The 22,470-nt window shown below is 35.4% G+C and overlaps 1 protein-coding gene across 11 annotated transcripts in view; it reads left to right on the forward strand.

Annotated features, from left to right (window-relative positions):
* Nucleotides 1-22,470, forward strand: part of Ikzf2 (IKAROS family zinc finger 2) — a 149,508-nt gene that overhangs the window by 96,977 nt on the left and 30,061 nt on the right. For 8 of the 11 annotated variants that reach the window (XM_023710134.1, XM_023710135.1, XM_023710137.1 and 5 more), the window contains 2 exons: nucleotides 3,788-4,054; nucleotides 10,769-10,936. In XM_023710134.1, the coding sequence (XP_023565902.1) occupies nucleotides 3,788-4,054; nucleotides 10,769-10,936 (435 nt within the window). The remainder of the gene's footprint in view (nucleotides 1-3,787; nucleotides 4,055-10,768; nucleotides 10,937-22,470) is intronic. The other 3 variants (XM_004626601.2, XM_023710139.1, XM_023710140.1) reach the window with 2 other exon arrangements.

The raw sequence follows: 22,470 nt of genomic DNA on the forward strand, positions 1-22,470 counted from the left end.
CCTTTGAGTAAAAAGTTTTCTATTTAATAATTAAGATTCAAGGACATTTATCCAGTGAATTAATTAAATTTGTTTTCATCCTAGAATTTCCACACAATTTTAGTGAGATGTATTAGAAATTAATTGCTACGGAATTTTGTTTGTATATGGGCTAACACAGTTTGCAAAAGTTAATATGACATGCATACTAAAATGTGTTTATTGATTAACTTTATCAGGATAGCAATAGGATATACAGTCTTACTGTATTGCTAGAGAAAACTTTATTTAATAGTTCTGTTATTTCTTTTATACTTTAGTTCTAGCAAAGATGTCCAAGTTTTTTTTGTTTGTATCCAGCAGATTCCTCTAGGGATAGAAAATCCTAACTGCGTTTGTAATATGTTATAAATCTTTAAATGATATATTTATTTCTGATGTTATGTGTTAGATGCCCCTATTATAGTCCTGTAACTAGGGAAACAGTTTAATGTTTTAATTTCAAGTAATATTCTTCATAATTCTTTGCCCTTTTGACAGTCGAAAGGCCTATAGTTTTAGTCTGTACTCCTCCGGAAGGCACAGTGATGCACGCCTGTAATTCCAGTGCTCAGGCTGAGGCAGGAGGATGACTATGAACTTGAGGCCAGCCTGCACACTGTAGTGTGATTCTGTCTCAAAAAAACCAGGCAAATAAAATTTCAATAGACATCATATTCATTAGCTGTAGCTTATAGGACTGCATAGAGTGATCAGTAGCATTTTTGCATTGATTAGTTTTCCTACCTGAAAAAAAATATTTCTAGGACTTGAGAAAAACACATTGAAAAACCAAGTTATAATTCAACATGTAGAAGTAGCAAATATGCCATAAAACATCCTTGAGTAAAAAATATAAATCAAACTCTATGTGAAACATTACTAACACCAGGCAAATTTCTTAGGACAGGTTGAGTATTTATCTGAAATGCTTAAGACCAATTATATTCTTAATTTTAAACTTTGCAGACTTAGGCAGACTTTGACATACGTCAGGGCATACTTTGGGGCTAGGACTTGGTCTAAACATGAAATTCAGTTTTACTTTATATACGCTTTATACACATGTCCAGAAGTTAACTTCTATACATTCTATATTTTGCACATGTTGATGAGCTATATCCTGTCATGTGATGTCAGTTGTAGAATTTTCTACTTATAGCCTCAAGTTAGTGCATAAAATTTGGTATTTTGTAGCATTTTAGATGTTGGATTTTCAGTTTAAGGGATGGGTGCTAAACTGTACATACAGCACCTTTAATTTCAATGAGTAAAGATTGATAACAGTAAAAAAATAATTGATAAACAATTCCATAAAAAATACATTTTAGCATATGAAAGATAGCCAGATTCACTTATAATCTTTAAGTGCACATTAAAAAGTATGGTAAAATGCCATTTTTCACACTGATAGTTCTATACAGTATTATTGGGAAATGTCAATACTAACAATAAGCAAGAATTAAATATTTAATGATAGTCTTCATGAATAAGTTATATTTAAAATGGATTCAGACAAACTTCTAAGTATGAACATTGTTGCATTTTCAATGTTCTGTTTCAAAATATTTTATTTATTTATTTATTTATTCATTTGGTCCGGGGTGGCTTGGCATGTGGTACCAGGCATCGAACCTGGGTCCTTGTACTTGTTAGGCAGGCACTTAGAAGGCCGAGCTACCCTCCAAGCAGATGGTATTTTCTTTGAGATCAGACTTGAGGGATTTTGAGCTCTCAGTAGAAAAGGTATTAATTTACATTTGTTTTTCTTTAAACATTTAAGACAAATTTAAAACAATACAGTGCATAGTACATTTAATAAGACAAGTCAGTGAGTAGTGTCTCAACATTTCCCACATACCACAAGCCCCTCAGTATGCTGGGCATGTAAAATTGGAAGAAATATTATCCCTACTCATCTCAGAAACCAATTAAGTCATAATGATTTCTAAATGAACTCCACATAGGAAATATTCGATTTGAGATAGGTCCAGCAAGGATTTATATCCCTTTGTAGGTTATAATTTACATATTATAATCTTTTTTTTTCTTTTTTATATTTTTAGTACAGGATCTACAGGGTCTCACTACATAGATAGGACTCGTAGTGATCCTCCTGTTGCCAGCCTCCCAAGTGCTGGGACTACAGGCCTACACTACCATGCCCAGTTTCAGCCGTCTCAGCATGGCCTGGGGGCAGGGCCAGCATAGCGCTTTAGTCAGCTGAGCTCTCTGGCTGGCTCTATAGTCATCTTGACAAAAAATCTTACCAAGTGTAGCTCTGTGAGTCCAGAGAAAACTAAGCGTGTTTATTATATGCATTCATTAGCACTAATATCAGTCCTAGGTAGTGGGTGCCATCGTCATCCCCATTTTACAGAGGACATAGAGGATGTACGTTCCTTAGGATGCTTAACGATTTACTTACTAGTTCAGTTTAAACTATTTAATACTGTGCCTTCATCTCTATTTTGCAAATGAAATACCTAAGATTCAGAAGTTCAGTGATTACTACAAGACTAAATGGCTGGCACTCGTGTACTGCACTACCTCAATAGAGGCCTTCTAAGGAGAACAGAAAGAACAATTTTGCTAGCACTTCTCACCTTGATAAGAACCAACTGCAGGGGCTGGGGATATAGTTAAGTGGCACAGCACCTACCTGGCAAGCACAAGGTCCTGAGTTTGATTCTCAGTACAAAACAAAACAAAACAAAAATCACAAAATGCATAGTTCCTCCAAGAAAACAATTGCAATAAAAAGAATGTTCTTTTTTATGAAAAAATTTCCTTATTCAAGTAGAAGCAAATAATTTTGCTCATTGACTCTGATATGACAAGAAATTTTCAAGATAACTAGATAAAAATCACTATTAATTTAAGGCTTGCTCCTCTGCCTTGTGAAAAGACTATCAGCAGCCCAGAACAGGGCTGCGCCAACAGAATTCCAGCTTTTCTGTGGGATGATCCAAAAACAGCAAAGAGACGGCATTAAATTTCTTAACATTCACAAGTGTGTGCATGCATGTTTTGCCATTCCTGTCATTAGCCACCTTTTGGTGTACATAGATTAGTTAGAATACTTCGATTTGCAGGCTAATGTAGTCAATGGAGATTTTTTTTTTCCATTCAGGAGAAAAAGGCAGAGTAATTTAAGAGCATGTAAGGCCTTTGCACTTTGTCTTGTATTTGTACAGCTCTTGACTATTTATGTTTAGTCTGATTTTAGGACATTTACCTTAACATTATACTTTCATGTGTGAAAGACATTTGCCGGATTAAGATCTCGAGCTGTTCCTCTTGGGCTGTTCAAAAGCAGGTCTACACAAGTACTCTGATGTGAAGCAGAGAATATGAAGTAAATATAATGATCTTTAAGAGAAGGCATGGCTCAGCAGATTAAGTAATATTTAATCTTGTATCTTCATAAGTAGATCTCACTCTTAGTAGTCTTCATGACAAACTAAAAAATGAGTACCAGAATTATTTAATGATCTACTTAAGAAGTAAACAACTGAGTTAAAGAAATGAGGCAGAAATGAAGGGTTAGTCTGGGTATGGAGCACATTCCTGAGCCCCTTTATTTTCAGGCCAGAGCATCTACACTATAATTGAGCACAGTCAGTGGCATCAGCACAGTCTTTGGTGACGAGCAGCACAGCACGCTACTTAATGTCATTTACCTCCTTTCATAGAAGGGCAGTGGGTAGCGAAGAGGAAGGGGAGACCACATGGCATGTATTTAAAATTTCTTCTTTTTGAATTACAGCAAACTCAGTAAAGCTAGAAATGCAAAGTGATGAAGAGTGTGACAGGAAACCCCTGAGCCGCGAAGATGAGATCAGGGGCCATGATGAGGGTAGCAGCCTAGAAGAACCCCTAATTGAGAGCAGCGAGGTGGCTGACACCAGGAAAGCCCAGGAGCTTCAAGGCGAGGGAGGAATCCGGCTTCCGAATGGTAAACTGAAATGTGACGTCTGTGGCATGGTTTGCATTGGGCCCAATGTGCTTATGGTACATAAAAGGAGTCACACTGGTAAGCAGCTGCAAGCGTAACTGATGACTGCCTGTGACATCTGATGTTGATATTACCTGACATCTATTCTCTTTCCTTTTCATTCAGGGGTGACAGTGGTGAAACTACCTTTTCAGAATTCTGCTAGTATTGGATTGCTGGAAAGCAGAGAGTAGCCTGGGTCTTGACTTCCAGCCTTCAGATCTGAATAGCATATCAGAAAAGAAGTTTGGGATTCAGTTTCCACAGTTCTTAATATAGCAATAATATGATAAGGGTTCAAAAGGCATAGGAGAATTTCATTGGGTAACTTAATCTTTTTGTATTTCTATACATATTTTACCATACCCATGGGCAGGTAATAGAGTTTCCTAGCTAAGATTTTATAGTACAAAATGGCACTCACAGATTTATGTAAGGGAGAATAACTTTGCCTTTATCTAGTTAACTTCTTGAAATTTGATTTACAGTCAATCTTTGCCTACCATAGGCCTCAGCAGTAGGCAGGTACTTTTCTTAGTTCAAGAACATCAGTCCCTTTTTTCTGTGAGTTTTGGTTATAGCTCCTGCTAGGAGTTATGTGGGGGCAGATCTGAAAAGGGTGATAGATCCATAGGTGAAAATGTGTAGTCATGGAAATGTCCTTCCAAATGAGAAGGGCTTATTAAATCTTTACAAATCCTTCGCCAAAATTTAAAAACTAAAAAGCAGCTGAGATGATTGTGGTAAGAAAGGAAGATAGTTGACTTCTTAATGTTTCATGTTTATATAAAAATTGTTTTGAGGTAATGTAGCTTTCACTATAATAGCAGTATTCTACAGTAAAATATTAATAAGTCATGTAATTTTAGTATGATAATCTTTTTTAAGGAGTGACAAATCACTTTGAAGAAATTTATTTATAGTTTTAAATCTAAATAATTTAATAATTGAGACCTTAAAACATGAGATGTAAGTTGGGCATGGTGCCACAGGCCTGTAACCCCAGTACTCAGGAGGCTGAGGCAGGAGGATCACTGCATTCAAGGCCAGCGTGAAGTACATAGTGAGACACTGTCTGAAGGAAAAAAAAATGTGCAAGTTATATCAAAATGTTTGTAGTTTACACTTCTCACATTACACATGAAGAAACAGTCAGTTGATTTGTAGGTAGAGACATGGCTGAGGCTAGAAGCAGGATACCCTGACTTCCAGACTAGTTTGTTTGAATATACCATGCTTGATATAATAGTATAGCCATCGTTTATTATGAAATATGATTATAAGGCTGATGCTCTTTAAATTATCACTAGAAATACTACATTAAATCATTGTTACCATACTCACTAGCTTTACTTGTATATACTTTTTCCAGCCAACAGGCAGTTACCTTTTTGCTTCTGTTTTAAACTTCCTTTTTAAAACCACTGTGCTCTTAAAATATTTGTATTCCTAATACAGAGCTGTCTTTAGTTATCTAAAATGTCTTAGGTAAAGTTGAAAGATCAAGCCTGATGCTTATTTGGTAAGAAAAAAGGGTAAAGATTACAAAATAAAATCTATTTTTTAATCAATTTAAATGGGTTCCACAAAGTTACAGTACGTTCCCCATGTTAGAGCAAGAGTATTGAAGATCGCATTCATTCAAATGTGGAACTTCTCCCATTCAACAGAAGACAAACTGAAACTCAGTCTGAGGACTTCATAGTTGGATTACATATAGCATTAATTTTAAGACCAAAGTTTATACTAACAACTATTTTTGGAAGATGTTTTAGTAAATGTTTTGAGTTTTTAGGTAAGAAAATTGCAAAGAAAAAAATTTAGGGTTATCAATATTGACTGTATAGTAATATCCATAAGGATTATTTATAAATCAAATATTATATACCTGCTGTACCACCCATTTGATATTTATTGTTGTAGTATAGTCAACTTATTTTAAAACTGAAAATCATATATTTGGCATGGAAAGTGCTTATCCATAGTTGTGCACATTTCCTTATGAGTCCGGAATATGAGACACGACTGGTAAAGGCAGGATAATGGACTAAATAACCATTTAATGTACACCGTAGTACTGTGTAGTTTTTTGTAAATGCTTATTGGAGCACTGGGAAAATGATTATAATCTAGGAGATTTTTGTTAGTGATAATAGCCAGTTATTCATGATAGACTTCGGGATACCCACCAGGCTTTATTGACTTTGCAGTTTTGGATGTTAACATCTTAGCACTTAAAATAAGTGTTGCTGGTGACCCAGTTAATATATTTGAATGGGTCCTGTAATTTCAAACCCAGTTTATTGCTGTTTGAGAATAGAGTATCTATTTGTTTTTTAACTTGATTGAGAAAGGTATATTCAGAATTAACTTGGTTAATTCGACTGATTAACCAAGTATTTTGTCTACAATATCAACAACAATCTTCATTTTACAAGTTTCCACTCTTAAATATTCATAGCTATTATAAAAGCCACTATCTTCCATCTGTATACAGCCTTTGAGCAACATATTTTTGAATACCTTAACTAAAGTGCACAACCACCCAGTTATTACAGTGACATGGAGTATCAGATCTAGTTCACTTCTTCTTTCTCTTTCACACTCTACCAAAGTGCCAATTTCAGTGTCATATTAATGGCTTGGCATTACCTCTTTGGCTATGCTTCTTTAATAAATAATCAGGTAATATTGTCATCCGATACTCCAGGCACTCTTCTTTAGGAATATAGGGAGAAGGCACAGATCTGCAGGAGCATTATAAATTCAGATCCTTAATTTTGCCTCCCTTTGGGACAGATCATGCCCATCATTATAGTTTTCAGCATCCTATTTAGTGCATTGTACTGTTGCACAATCATTTTCTTGTCCTAAGATGCTCTCTTCAGGTCCTTATGCTTGTCAGGAATACCCTTGATTTGATTCACCAGAGCAAATGGATGCCTGTATATTTGTGTTTCAGTTGAGTATTTAAATTCAGTTTAAAAATATGTAGCCATTGAAATGCATCACGTACTGAAATTATCACATAATAAAATCACCTGTAAGTTCATAATGCGAATAACTAAAAATGGACAAGTAGATGTGAGTTGACTGAATCTTAAAAACAAAACAGGTTGAGGACAGACATGAAGGATACCAAGGCAACATCTAGTTTCCTGGATCCACAATTATTAACCCAGGCGTTTGTGACCACCAGTGGGAAGATTCACTGTCACACGTCCAACAGACTACTTACATGTTTTGAATTGGTTTACTCTCTAATATCTTTAATATTGACTTGTTAGGATGTATTAATATTAAATTGTTAGGGTTTTCTTAGGATTTTTTTGAGTTACATATGAAAAAAATGATTTTTTCAAAATCTAAAGTGACTCAAGAAAGGCCAGTTGATTCAGTTCATTTAGTCAGAAGAACAAATTTCCAGAAAAAAAAATACGTGAGATTGTTAAGTAAAACTTGATGGATAATATTTTTTTAACATGTGTACCTTTTATATTGACAAGAAGCTGACTTTTTACTTCATTATAGGTAAATTTGCATAACCTTTTTAATGCCTAGGAAACATCCCACAATATTCAATAAAAGGATTGCAAATGTTTTACAGGTGGTTTTTCCAAAAAGTGATTTAATACACTTATTTATTATTGTTAAACAGAGTATATATGTGTCTTACGTTTAGAGTACTCCTGAAATATGAATTATATACTTAAAGTAATCATTTATCTTCTACTTTCATTATTTCCTATAGTAGTATGACTAAGGGATTCACCATACTTCCAATTACATTCAGTGTTGAATATGATAAAACTATTATTAAAATAATATTGTTTTATATAATCAAGATATTAAGAATAATCAAGCAGGCTTCAACCTAAAAATGAGGAAACCCCATAAAATTGATACCCAAAAGTAAGAAGCATTGAGACTTGTTCATAACAGCTCAAAGTCTGTTGGGTTGAAATCAAAGTGTATTGTTGTTGGTATCCTTTCCCTTTGAAAAAAAGTTACTTCCAGCTGGTCATGGGGGCTCACGCCTATAATCCCAGCCCTCTGGGGGGCCAAGGCAAGAGAACTGCACAGTCAAGTGTAGCCTGAGCAGCTTTGTGAGAACCTGCCTCAAAACAAAACATCTTGAAAATGACTGGGGATGTCATTCAGTGTGAAGATCCCAGTTCAATCTCCAATTCGGACCAAAAATTTTACAAAGTTATCTTCCTCATGCCTTATCCTTCACATTTCATGGCGTTGGGAATTTATCAAAGGCCCCCACTGCAGTGTTAGAAGATGTACCTAGAATGTCTTTCATTTTTTTTCCTATCCTTTTTGAAGATGTCCATATAAATTCAGAAGTAGATTTTTAATAAAAAATATTGAAGATATCTGGAGTAGTTGGCTGTGTAAAAGCTAACCTGTCATTAGTCCCATTAAATTTAGTTAGTTGAAATTTAAAATTATTTTTTAGATATGTTTGCTCTTATTCTTTTTTAGCTTATTTTATTTATTTATTTACTTACTTACTTACTTACTTATTTATTTTGCAGTACTGGGGATTGAACTCAGGACCTTATGCTTGCCAGGCAAGCACTTATTCTACTGAGCTATCTCCCTGGCCCCTAGCTTAATTATTTTAAATAATGAAATAACTATTGTAAATTAGATTTTTAAATCAATTCAAATGTTATAGGTAGTTGAAGAGGAAAATCCAAGTCAGCATGCTACTACAGTATTTTCAAAGGAAAATACATTTTTGTTTAATATTCTTGCTAATACAATTCTTAGAAGATTTTGCAACTACCAATGTCCCATCAGGAATGTAATCATACACTTCAAAGAATTTTTTTTTAATTTAGGAAGTTACTTCATTACAGTTTATTATTCATCTGAAAAACCTTACATAGAGGGATTCTAATTCATTTCAAATCAAATATTTGAATTGAAAAAAATTGAAATAAAAAAGTATAACATATTTGCTATTTTCTCCTTTTCTAAAAGCTTAGTTGGGAAAGAAGTACCTCTGTCATTGCTATTTCAGTGGCAGGGGGAGAAAGTAGATAGACTTTGAAAAATTGCTGTCTGCTGTCTCTTTGAGGGAAAATAAAATCAAACGTTCAAGTTAAGTTGCATATGTGTATTTATAAAAAGTCAGATATTCAGAAATTAGATTTAAAGGGTTTACAACTTTATATGACAGGTTTTAGATTCTTGACCAAATGAATCAAACTAGTTAAATAAGATACAATTTTAGGTAGGTTTTACATCATGAGTGCTTTTTCAACAGATTACATCATTATAAGATGGGTCTATTGTAAATTTATGTCTAAGAGTTCTAGATTTCTTAAAAAAAAAAATCACCAGGCACACATAGATTGTACTTTTTCAATATATTGTTTCTCTTTAACTTCCCAAAAGAGCAGGTAGAACAGAATTCAAGATTTACCTGATCTAACCATTTAATTTCTTTAGGTGTTGTAACAAGGCTGTTTGATAGAATCTGTAGTGGCTACTGGCAGAAAGTGATTGCAATGACCCCTCATTTCTTTACAAAAGAATCACTAGGTTTGCATATATCAAGGGTCAAAAATATAGAGAGATTTTATTATTCACTATTTTGATGAATGTCTCAATAAAAATATGTGAAACGTGATAATCCATTGTGAATTTTTTAAATTAAATTTATAACCATCATCTGATAATCAAGTACAGAAATATTTTACTTCGACTTGAACTGCTTTTAAAATTTCCTTTTTTTCTAAATTTTGAGCTTTAGTACATTTACTACTTATTGATATATGAATTTATAATTTCATGTCTGTCTTTAGAGATAGGCAAATTTACAATAATTTTGTTTCTTCTTTTGATAATACTCTCAGTCAGATCCCATTTGGCTATTTTTCTGCTTCATCACCTACATGTTTTTGTGTGTGATGACAGGTGACAACTTGCTTGTGGCAGTAGACTAAACTGACAACTCAGGCTTAATTTTATAGTAATATCAATAATAGAAAAATGAGAAAAGAGTACTGTTAAACATTTTCATAAAATGATGAGACTATATAAGAAATGTCTAGATGAATAATTTTCCTGTAGTTATCAGGAAATGTTGCCAAAGGTTTCACTGTTAGTGACCATAATGATCAAGAGATTTGGGGTCTATTGGAGATCTGTGGTAATGAGCTTTGTAAGCAGGCTCATTCACTATCCTTTCTTTGGCTCCTTTTCAGCTGAAAGAGGGAGTTAGCCTGCAAGTCTCTTCCAGTTCAAAATTTCTGTAAGTTTTAAAGAGGTAAAATTTATAGAAAAAGTTTTTGTATTCAAATTTACCAGGTTCAGTTCTCAACTTCTAACTCTGTGACTGCAATCAGATACTTTGAATGTGAACCCCAATTTCATTTGTAAATTGAAATTAGTAATACCTAATTATTAATATAATTCTAAGAATTGAAATATTGTATGTAAAGCAATTAGTGAGGCAGTAAAGTAATGGTATCTAGTTGCCAGCCACTAATAAATACTATTATTGGTACTGTTCTGAGCCAACAACATGAATCTTGTCGAATTTATATGTAGAGAGGAAATGACTGGCCAACCAAACTTAGAGATTTGTTTATTAGCAAAACCAATTCAAAGGAGAGGTATTGAGAAGACTTATGGGGAGGTGAACATCAAAAACAGACCTGGCTCTGGTTAAGAGTGGATTATAAGTCAGTCATTTGCACGTAACCCACTTGGTCTTTCCACTTCTTCCCACAGGGGAACGCCCCTTCCACTGTAACCAGTGTGGAGCTTCTTTTACTCAAAAGGGTAACCTTCTGAGACACATAAAGTTACACTCTGGAGAGAAGCCCTTCAAATGTCCTTTCTGTAGCTACGCTTGTAGACGAAGGGACGCCCTCACAGGACACCTCAGGACCCACTCTGGTAAGTGTCCCCACGCCTTTGACAAGAAAGCTGAAGTTGAGATTTCAAGAGCATGCTACCTTATAATACTAAGTAACCTATAGCAGTGGCGTACATAGTGTTGTCCTTTGTGTGTGGAAGCTGATAACTCTTGTGGGATGCGTGAGGCCTTTTCTTTTGCAGATGTGCAAGTTGGCTAAAAGGAGCACAACAAACTAAAGAGTTTCTTAAGGATACTGGAATGAGAAAAGTAGCTGTTATGTACATTTTATAGTTTAATTTTACAGTTATTAATTATAAAATGAAATATGGCTAGCTCAGGACAATTCAATACCTAGTGAAATATAACAGTTACATCCAGAGGTTGCTATAGACGAGATAAAAGTTGTTTAGTTTCTTTGGTTGGTTGTTTTGGATTTTGATGACTGATAAGCGGTCCTCAGGCTGGAATCTCACTGTGAAATCCTTGTGTTGTTTCTTTTAAACCTAGAAACATTGTATTTGTTAGAAAATTGGCATTTGCAGTAATTTGTATTGCATTTCAACTATTCTTTTCTGTTTAGCTCTCAACCCATGGTCCCTGAATGCTGTGTGAATCATTTTGCACTTCATAAATCATTTAAAAACCTAGAACTTTTTAAAATAAATGCCAGAAAATAAGTACATAAAAGAGAAAGAAATCAGAAATCTGACTCTCATTTGACTTTTAGCATAAATAGCCATAACTAAGAAGTTAAAGGTAGAAAATTAACATGAAATACTCTCAACCCAGTTTTATATGCCCCTTCTGTCTATAATGACATATTGAACTTTAATATTAATGGGAAGATAAAAGGGAAGTGTTATTGTCACCTACATTGATAAATTGTATTAGAAAATTGTCAGGTTATGCTTGTATTATCTTTACATTTTTCCTGTTATCTTTTAAGACTACACTTGTGAATATGAATCATATAAGGCTACTTTAGTCACTAACTCTTAAATTTAGAAGTTATAAAAGTGAAATTAATACAACCATTAAACATGTTTTAAGGGGGCCGGGGAGATGGCTCAGTGGAATAATGCTTCCCTGGCAAGTGCAAGGGCCTGAGTTCAATCCCTGGTTCCACAAAAAAAAAAAAAAAAACATGTTTTAAGTACATGCTTTACTTTTCTCTCTGACACAGATGTAATTTACTTATTTTCATTTTAAAATTATTCTCTGAATATCCTCTAAAAGTGATAACATTTTATTTTGAAACTTTCTATGCATTAAAAATATTTTCAAGACATGACAGGTATCTTCATTAACTAACCATGTGCTTTGTTTTAGTAAAGTATTACTGAATTGCCCAAGGATTGTGTAGTACATAGGTTTTCTTTAACACATTATTGCCTCAACTTTGTGCAATGATACATTTAAATATCTGCATCATCCTTTACAGAATTGTGTTGTTTTTATCATCATACTTATTGTACATATACTATTTTATCCTTTTCCGTAAGTAAAGACAGTGCTTGTAACTCCAGTTGTGCTAATTTTGTAACTTACATGCTAAATCATATTTCTGCAGAAATATAAACAGCATATTTTCAAAGTAAGTGATTAATGGCAGTTTAGTGGAGTGACTGAGAGGGAAAGACAGGCATCTGCATCATCACCCAGGAATGATATCAACTCATTTGTATTTCCAACTGCCTTCTAAAATATTAGTCACCACCAGTGTTCTTTTACTTAATAGAACATAAGACATAGATACTGAAGCCCATGACTTTCTGATTGACCAGAACTCAAAAGTGATCTTTATAGCTTTCCCCTTCTGCTGACTTCCATCTTCCCCTGACTCTGCCTTCTAATACCAGGACTAAAGCAGATTTATTATCTGATAGGTAACTCTAACCTTAATTCTTTCAAATTCTGAGTCTTTGGTGGTGTCTTTGTTTACTGCAGTTTTTCAATCACAAAAATTACTGGATAAAGCTTTTAAGAGATGTCTGGTAAACCCATTGAATCCAAAACATAATTCTCCTTTACCTCATTATACTAACAACCTAAAATCTATTCAATAATCTTCAAACATTACCAAAGGTAGCCAAGTTACCCTCCTGTTGGTTCAGCAAAAATAGCCAACAAGTATTCTCCACTTCCAATCCAACAATACTAGAACTTAACCCTGGCAAAAGCATGCTTTACTTGGAGACTGAGATCCTCAGAAGTGCCAGACTTTGAGGACAGAGTAAAATCTCCTTTATCTTCAAAGTATTCCAATGGCCACTTCTATCTTACTTTCTTTGTTCTCAGATTCATATAGTCTGGCTGTGTGAGATTTCTGGCTGGCAACCTTATGTGAAGCATTCCCTTGGAAGGTTGCTCCATCTTTTAACTTAAACAGCTGATTCTAGATGGCGGAACATGGTGTGCAACAGGCAAATTCTATAGCATTGAGCTTATTGCATTTTTCTTTGCCATGGTAACTAATAAAATAGTCTGTTAAATCCATAAACGTAGGAGCTTGCAAAGTACTGAAAGGAAAGGAAAGACGAGCTTACATCCTAAATGCCTATCATTTCCCATGAGAATTATTATTTTTTTTTTATCTCCTCCATGATGGAAGAAATCCAATGCTGTCTTCCAGGTACTACTTGATTGGTTTGTCTCACTGGGGAATAATGCCTTATCAGGATCTTGGCACTGGAAAATCAAGTGGTAGAGTTAATTCAGTTATAGAGATGATCGTCCATGTGGTGGAATTCATACAATTTCAACCTTAACCCTTAGTACATGAGCCCTTTGAGAAAGAACTAGAACACTAATGTAAACATTCTGACATAAGATATGTTACTTTGTGGAGATTACTAAGAGCTTTCTCCACAAAAAAAGATGTAGTATAGGACACCATGTGCTCACATTTTGTGCCAGTTCTGAGAGATACGTCCACTTGCCCCATCATCAAGTAGTAGTCATTTTGGTACTATTCATTTGATTTAATACAAAAATCAAAGTTTGGAATAGACCTTTGACCTTATTTGCTCTGAAGCTTAGGGAAAGAAGGGATTTTATTATCATTATTATTATTATTTTATATATTTAGTACAGTGTCTACAGGGTCTCACTATGTAGATCAGACTTATAGTGATCCTGTTCTCAGCTTCCCAAGTGCTGGGGTTATAGGTGTGCATCACCATACCCAGTCTCAATTGCTGTCTCAATGTGCCCCAGGGGTGGGGCCGGCGCGGCAAGCTGGGGATCAAATCCTGGTCCCTGCGACTGCCTAACCAGGTGCTTTAGTCCGCTAAGCTATCTGGCCAGCTCAAGAAGGGATTTTAAACTTTCTGAAATTCACCTGTGTTCTGACTTCAGCATTTGAAGCCATTAATTTGTCTTTTCACTTTTTAAAAATTTATTTTATTTATTTATTTTTAATCATTTTGTACAGGGTCTACAGGATCTCACTACACAGATCAAACTTGTAGTGATCTTCCTGTTTTCAGCCTCCCAAGCACTGGGATTACAGGTGCACACCGCCATGCCCAGGCCCAATCGCTGTCTTACGGCACCTGAGGCGGGGCTGGCATGGCGCACCAGGGAGCGAACCCTGGTCCCTGCGCCTGCCTAAGCATTATCTTCACTTTTGTGTGTCTTCTTTGGACCCTTTGAACCTGCCTTGTCATGCCATAAGGTTCATACTGCTGTTGCATTCGTATGTCAATGCCGTTGCTTCCAAAACCTCACCACATCATGCTTCCGTCCATACTACCAACAGTGACCTGAGAGTAGTCCTCCTGATAGCACATAATATGGCTTCAGTATTGCATTATTTACCTGGTAAGGAGGGTAAGGAGGCTGTGCCACTCTGCACACATGAAAGGTCCAGTCCAGAAATTCATTTTGACTATCTGGAGCCTTGGGGCATCCAGTAATTCTTATTAGGATCTTGACAGTAAAGCAGTGCCACACTCAAATAGGGAAAATTTGAGAACATCCATGAAAGGACAGATACCCTTAAGAGAATGGCTAGGCATGAGGGAAGCCAACAAAGGTGGGTTGAGGCATCCCAAGGCCAACAATAGCAAGAAGCCATTACCAGGCTTAGACTGAGGGGGAAAAGGGACTAAGTGGGTGCTGGGATTGAGAGCGGTAGGACATAATCTTGATCTTGATCACTTGATCCTTCTGTAGAGAAATGTAGCCTTTGCTGACACACGACCTACTACGCCATATGTACTATGCTCTTTCAATCCTTTGGTCTCCTACTGGTGCCTCACCTTGACTAATGTTAACCAGATGCCAGAAGATAAATCAACCTATCAAATGAGCCAATAGAATTGAACTCTACAGAAATAGAGCTTTCTAGGGCCAGCCAAATAACTCAGCAGATTAAAGCGCCTGCAAGCAGACCAAGGGGCCAGGGATCCGATATATATATGTATATATATATATTTTTTCTTTCATATAATATATATTATGTCTTTCTTTTGAGACAGAGTCTTGTTGTGTTGTTCAGGCTGGCCCTGCAGAACTCATGATGTAACTCAGGGTGGCCTCAAACTCATAGAAAAATACGTATGTATATATTTATATTTAAGATTCCACTTTTATTCTCTAAAGGACTTGAGGTAGTGTCTTGGCTTTGATTGCACAAACCCAATAGTTAGGTCACTTATGGATAATATCTGGCATTCTTCAGATCTCTCTAGGCAGTAGAAAGTATACTGAGCACTTTCCATGTATTTTATTAAATCCCTTTTATCTAACAGAAGCAAAATAGAGGTAGCTTATAGGTTAATAACAGTAAGTCCAGTAACAATGAAAAATGCTTTCAATAAAAATGTTCTTAACATTAAAATTGATAAATATATTAGTCAGATTTCCTGTCACTGAGACAAAACACTGACATATACAGCTTAAGAAGGGCTTCATTTGGCACAGGATTTGGAGGATTCAGTCCATGTGTGGCTGGTTCCAAAAGAGAAACAGCACGTGGAGAGCATGGTGGGCCAGTCGCTGCTTGGCCCATGCCCATGGAGAACAGAGTGAACGGAGGAGCTGGGAGGGAGCCACTCCCTCAGAAGGCACAGCCTCAGTGACCCCTGTCTTCCCACCAGGGCCACCTTCTAGGATCACATTTACCTATGAATTCATCACTGCATCGTGGATCTGTCCACTGATAAGTACACCATCTCTGTGATCCTGTCATCTTCCAAAAGCCCCACCTCTAAACACATGAGACCTTTGGAGGAACATCCTAGATCTAACCCATAACATTCTGTCACTGGCCCCCAAAAAGGTTTGTGTCTGTTTCATTATTTATCATGCATTTACTCCATCTCTAAGAATCATCAGAGTCAGTAATTTCAGCACTGCTAAAAAATCGAAGTCCAAAGCCTCCACTGAGACTCAAACCAAATTCTTGGCTGTGGAAAATGTGATACAGTGGGGTGCTAGTCTGCAGTAAAGGTAGATGAGGCATTTGTAGGTAAATGGATACAATCTGAGGACATAATGAAATAATGAAATAAGTTGGACACAAGATTAAAGAATGCATATATAAAAAGCTCAAAATACTGTAAAACCTTGGTTTGTGAGAAAAGTTTGCTTGTTCTGCTTATACTCTAATCCATTTGTATATTAAAATACTGCAAGTGCAGTAGCACATGGACAAGAAAGAGATACGCATCAGCAGTGTCCATGTAACATTCAGCGTGATGCATCACTTATATTACAAGTTACCACTCATTTATCAAGTTAAATTGTTTTAGAAATATTTGCTCATTTTATGGAATACTTGCAGATCAAGTTACTCCCAATCCAACATTTCTTTTTCTCTCTCCCTCTTTTTCTCCCATTCTCATTAGAAGATAAATAGAAGGTTTATAACTTCTCTCAATTATGTATTTCATTATTTCAAAACTATTTTAGTGTGTATGTTGTTTCATTTAAACAACTGGTTTTTTTTTAGCTCATTCAAAAGAAAGTGTTGGACTAATATTTGTTTCTTTTTCATAAAACAGAATCTTTTTATCTATGCTTATACTGAAGAATGTGAACTACTTTGAAGTTGATACACAGTAGGGATGACGAAATAGCTCAGTGGTCTAACGCGCCTGCTTAGGTGCTTAGGGAAGCATAGGAACCATGGTTGGATCCCCGGCACCACATGCTGCGCCAACCCTGCCCCACCACCAAAAAAAAAAGATGATACATAGTACCTTGTCTATTATTATTCTCTTTGTCATGAAATTTTGCTTTATTTTTTCATAAAATAAAATTATAAAACAGTAGTGTTAAATACTTCCAGCATACAGTGGTGCTAGTAAACATTTAATTTCAAGACAGAAATGGGGAATAGAAAGGAACTGCATCAAAAACTGGTAGGGCAAATATTAAGTGCCATGGTTCTTTGTCTAGTGGCCAGGGCAAGTTGTGGCCAGCTGTGAAATCCAGAAGGCTTGAACAGTTCTGATCCTATGGTCTCTGTTAGACTGACTCCGATTCACTACTTGCAGTTTTTCTCCATGTTCCCAGCATGCCCAACTTCTTCATATGTCTCTGCTTCATCCCCACAGCTTGATACATTTCCCTCTCAGAGGCCTTTTGCTAGGCCTGTTAGACTTTCATTTGAAATTTGGGTGGAAGCTTCTGTGACACACTTCTTGCATTCTGTATGCCAGCAAAACCAGCATCACAAGGATGATGCTTACGTCAGCTGCCAGCTCAAGCAATAGCTGGGCTCCCTTGGATCATGGCTGCAGTGGCCTCTAAATACGGGGATGGCTAAGCACAGTGAAATGAATACAGGCTCTTAATCCCTTAAGAAGTCTTTTTAACCAGGCTTTCAAGTTACTCTTCTTGAAAGATTTCTAGTTTTATACCCTGAGCCTGGGGCAGGTGGACTCTTACTGATTGCTGTAATTCATTTAAAATGAAATAGCTCTGTATAATCAAAATTTAATTTATGTAATTATAATAACAGGTGGCATCAGGTTTGGCTATAATCATTCCCAATTCTTCAAATTATATCTGATTCTATACATTTTACTTACTAGGAGTATACTTGGCAATACCAAAAAGGCTCTCAGGCTCCAAGAATTCATTGTTTCAGGTTACTCATTCATGTCTCATGAAGGGAGTAAAGAGCCACAGTTGAAAGACCTTCTTGCCTGTGTTATTCCTTCTGAACCAGTGAGGGAGGCAGGGGGAGGGGACATAGCAGGGCCTGGGCTCAACATTCAGACTCTACAATGCTGCTATGGGGTTCGTGAAATAACCCCATAGGTCTGTTTATTTTTCTTAAGTTTTAAAAATTTATTTATTTATTTGGTACAGGATCTCACTACACATCTCAGACTCGTAGTGATCCTCCTGTCTCAGTTTCCCAGTACTGGGATTGCAGGTGTGCACCACAATACAAACCCAGAGGTTTACTCTATAAAACTTTAATTCTTAATGTAACTTCTAATGGGAGGGAAGAGAGAGGACAGAGAGAAAGAACAGAGACATTGATCTCTAGAAGAGGTCAAGACATTTGGGTTTTAGAATGGACTTGCTGCAAGTTAGCTATAGAATTTGTATCAACTTATTTGATTTGCTCTTTAAATCTCCCTATGCTGCTAATTTTCTAAGATGATAAGTATAGTGTGTTATCTGTTGCCTTTTTCTACCTGGATTTTAATGCTGATTAGTCACTTCTGCAAAAATGTAAATAAGTAATTACCTCTAGATTGCTACTACTATTAATACTACTAGTTCCTTCTCCACTGCCACTGCTTTTTCTTCCTTGACATCTTCCCTTAGCTTATAGCATAGGTTTGAAGCATGGAGCAGGTTTTAATATTGTAGTCCTTTCGTGAAGTTTTCATAGCATCTATTTTTCTCCTACTATTTGGTAACCCACATCTAAGATACAGTTGTGTCCACAAAAGAGCAACTTCTATATGAAATTTAGATGACATCTTAAGAGAAAGAAGAGGAAAGGGGAGAAAAATAAAAGACTGAAATGTGTCATCAACAGTATCAGCTGAAGGTCACAGTAAGCTTAAAAACATGTTCTAGATGTAGTTGCAGGGAAATAAGTGGTATTGGCCCATATTTAAACTTGCTATTCAGTTACCCTAAATTATATTATACAGTCTCCTAACTTTCTGTATATAAAGGCATAACATGACGTGGTACTTATGTGAATTTTTAGTTAGAAATCAGTGAAGCAGTATTCTTGCACAAGTGACTTTTATTTGTTTTATTGTTGATTTTCAGTTTAATAAGTGATGTGTTGTCCTTTCATTCCTATATTTAGCATATGATTTTATCAAACTTAATAATCTAGGGAAATTGTATTTTAATTGATCCCTAGACCTTTATTCAACATAATATTTAGCATACTTGTTATTTTAAAAAGTGTTGGAAGACCAAGAGCTGAGGGGAGAAGGAGTGGAGTGGAATGGAATGGAAGGGAGGGCAAGGCAGGGGGGTCATAAAAAAAGAGTACTGATGAAGATAGGGAAAAAATTAAAAAATATTGGAGGAACTAAAAAAATGTATTTTTTCTAATTAGCATTTCATGTGTAATTTCCACATACATATGCTAATACCCTACAAAAGACCAAAAATAGAAGAGTCTATATTTTTAATGTATGAAAATATGTAACCTGTGTGTATGTGTGTATATATATATATATATATATATATGACTCACAGAATATCAAATCTTTATGGCATAACAGAAATTCAATTTTGGCCCTGGAGTTGTACTATATTTAGGTTATTATGAAAACATATTGTTCAAAACTTGAATTCTGAACAAACAGTTGGATAGAAAAATCATAATGTTCCAAGGAAGTATATTCATTATGTTTTACATTCAAAGAAGGCTATATATTCTTTAACAGTTTCATATTTTTAAGATATTTCTTAATTCTGAGTTTTCAGAATATACAAATAAGTAATAAGATTATTTCAGGAACTGTTCTAATTTTTGTTCATCCTCAATTTATAACCAGATATTCCTGGAATATATATTTATTCCTGGAGTAAGAGATGTGAGGAACTTTTCACTGTCAAGATCCTTTTGCCTTAGGATCAGTAAACCTAAATTATTCTGAACAGACGTACTTAATTTACTTCTAATTACCTCAGGAATGTTGATTTTTTTTACAATGTTTTGTAACTTACTCATGTTTGACAATTTTAGCCTAAGAAGTGTGTTGTTTATATTTAATTGTAAGTTTCTAAAGCTATTTTTTGCTATAAAAAGGAACTGGACCAGATGTAGCACATAAATGCCCATCTGCTAAAACAACAAGAGCTTCCTCCTTGTTGTACATTTTTTTAGTAAGAACTATCTCTATTCTTGTTTGTGTAATTCCATGGACTATGTTTTATCCATAGAAATAGCTCAGCATTATTGAATGCCAGTACTGATTTTTTAAAGCATAATAATTAAGTAGTAGAATGATTACTGAAAACTTGGTTAAGCTTACCTTTTTATAAATCTCCAACTTACCATTTTTTGTTCAGTTATGTACTTTTTTGTGAGAAAAATCCCAATAACATCAAATATGACTTAGTCTGCTTTTGAGTACCTTTGCATAATTAACATTAATAGAAAATTAAACTAATTGGCAGGCATTTTAAAAATATAAGTTACATGCCCTCAGAGTAAGAGGGCCTCTTTCTATATCTTTAAAAAAAAGTAAATTCTACACCTTAAAAGTAAAATTCAGAAATACAGCTAGAAGAAGCTAACTTTTGTCCATATTTTAAAAGAAATAATGTCCAGTGCTCTAGTTTTAAAATCTCATGTGAGACAGTCTGTTAATTTGTCGTGAGTGACATGCCCTCAAACATATTATTATTTCTTACTGCAGACTTCACTACTATAAACCAATTTCTGTAAACAAGTCCCTCTCCCTGTCCTTCAGTCAGTTTGCTACAATTTACTTTATTTTTTGCATTGACTGCCACAAAAACTACATAGACATCATCCTTCAGTTTCTATAACATGCAAAGAGCTTTAGGGACCATAGGCTTGCTGCACGTTTTAGACCATTGGATATTAAATAAGATTTATTATTATTTTATAAAATGAATACTGAAAACCTGAGAAATAGATGCTTGACTCAAAGATTATTATAATCATTCATTTTTGTATTTATGTTATTTTAAAACCAAACCACCCTGACTTTTGTACCATGTTTTTTAAGGAGATTTTTAAAGTACAAATCTATGGGCTAATATAGTGATAAACACTGGATTAAAGGATGCTTTTTTAGAAATGGAATCTAGTATGGTTCATTCATAATAGTGATGGCACATTAAGTGTAGTGTACTTTGTCCTGTGGGCTTCCTACGAGCAGGAATTGTTTCAAACTGATTTTAGACCTGGGTTTTCACCTGTTGTCTGGATAATCTCCCAAGTGTGAACTTTCCCCAACCTGAATCCCTTCTTTTCTTCCTGGAAGTAGCTGATGGAAATGGAGTACCCTAATAATTAGATAAGCAGTATCATTATATGTGTAATCGTGCTGCGCTGATACCACCCATCAAGTCATGATACTGATACCCTTGGTGCCTTTCTGTGCTCTTTGCAATCAATACTGAAGAGATGGAGAGAGATTAGTATCTTTCTTTCTGACTCTTTAACCATACTCTTCAGGCCCTGCTCATTGAAATGTGACCAGGAGGTAGTAAGTAGACCCTTTAGTCAAGCAATTTGTAAAATAATCCATGTGATTTCTACTCAGTAGATGACTTCTTTCTTCCCTCAAGCCAATAATCATTACATATCTACAATCCTATGTTCCAGCAACCCTATGCTCCCTAAAATTAAAGAATTTTAATGGGATGTACTCAAAAAGTCATCATTTTACAAATAGCCCTAGACAAGCTTCTTTAAATTTTAGGCATTTATACAATTATTGATGAGAAGAGGTAATACCTGTTCATCTGGTTCATCTGATGTTGCTCTTCACTTGGATGTAAAGACATTTACTAGATCAATTTAGCAACTTTTCCCCATTGACTTCCTATGTTATCAGAAGTTCTAAAGAAATGTCAAGCTTCATGGACTTCTTTCTCAATGTTCTAATCTTCTTCCAGCACTGTCTTGATCACATGTGCTAACAGTTTTGACCCTAGCATGGATATTGATGTGGACAGTCTTAACTTGTTGCTATTTCGGGTTTTCTCTTCACACAGGGTACAGGCCTGACCCTGGTGTGCTTGGCACTCCCAGACAGAATCCAGGAGGCTGCATATCAACTTCATTATTCATATGGTGGGAGGAGGAGGCCCTCTTTTTTTTTCGGAACCGGGGATTGAACTCAGGCCCTTTGCTTGCCAGGGAAGCATATATTCCACTGAGCCATCTCCCCAGTTCCCAAGGCTCTCTTTCTTTTTTCTTCTGATAAGTTAACTTTCATTCTTTTTAGTTTTCCTAATTGACCTATATGAATCCCAAAGAAATTTCTTCAGCAATGTGCTGTACTATCTTACCAAAAGTTTCAAAAAAACTAAAATGGTAGAAAAGCCAGACAGATAGGAAAAATACAAACCAAATGTGATTCATTATTAGCTGGTA

Source organism: Octodon degus, unplaced genomic scaffold (assembly GCF_000260255.1).
Source record: "Octodon degus isolate 3935 unplaced genomic scaffold, OctDeg1.0 scaffold00016, whole genome shotgun sequence".
NCBI classification, from domain to species: domain Eukaryota; kingdom Metazoa; phylum Chordata; class Mammalia; order Rodentia; family Octodontidae; genus Octodon; species Octodon degus.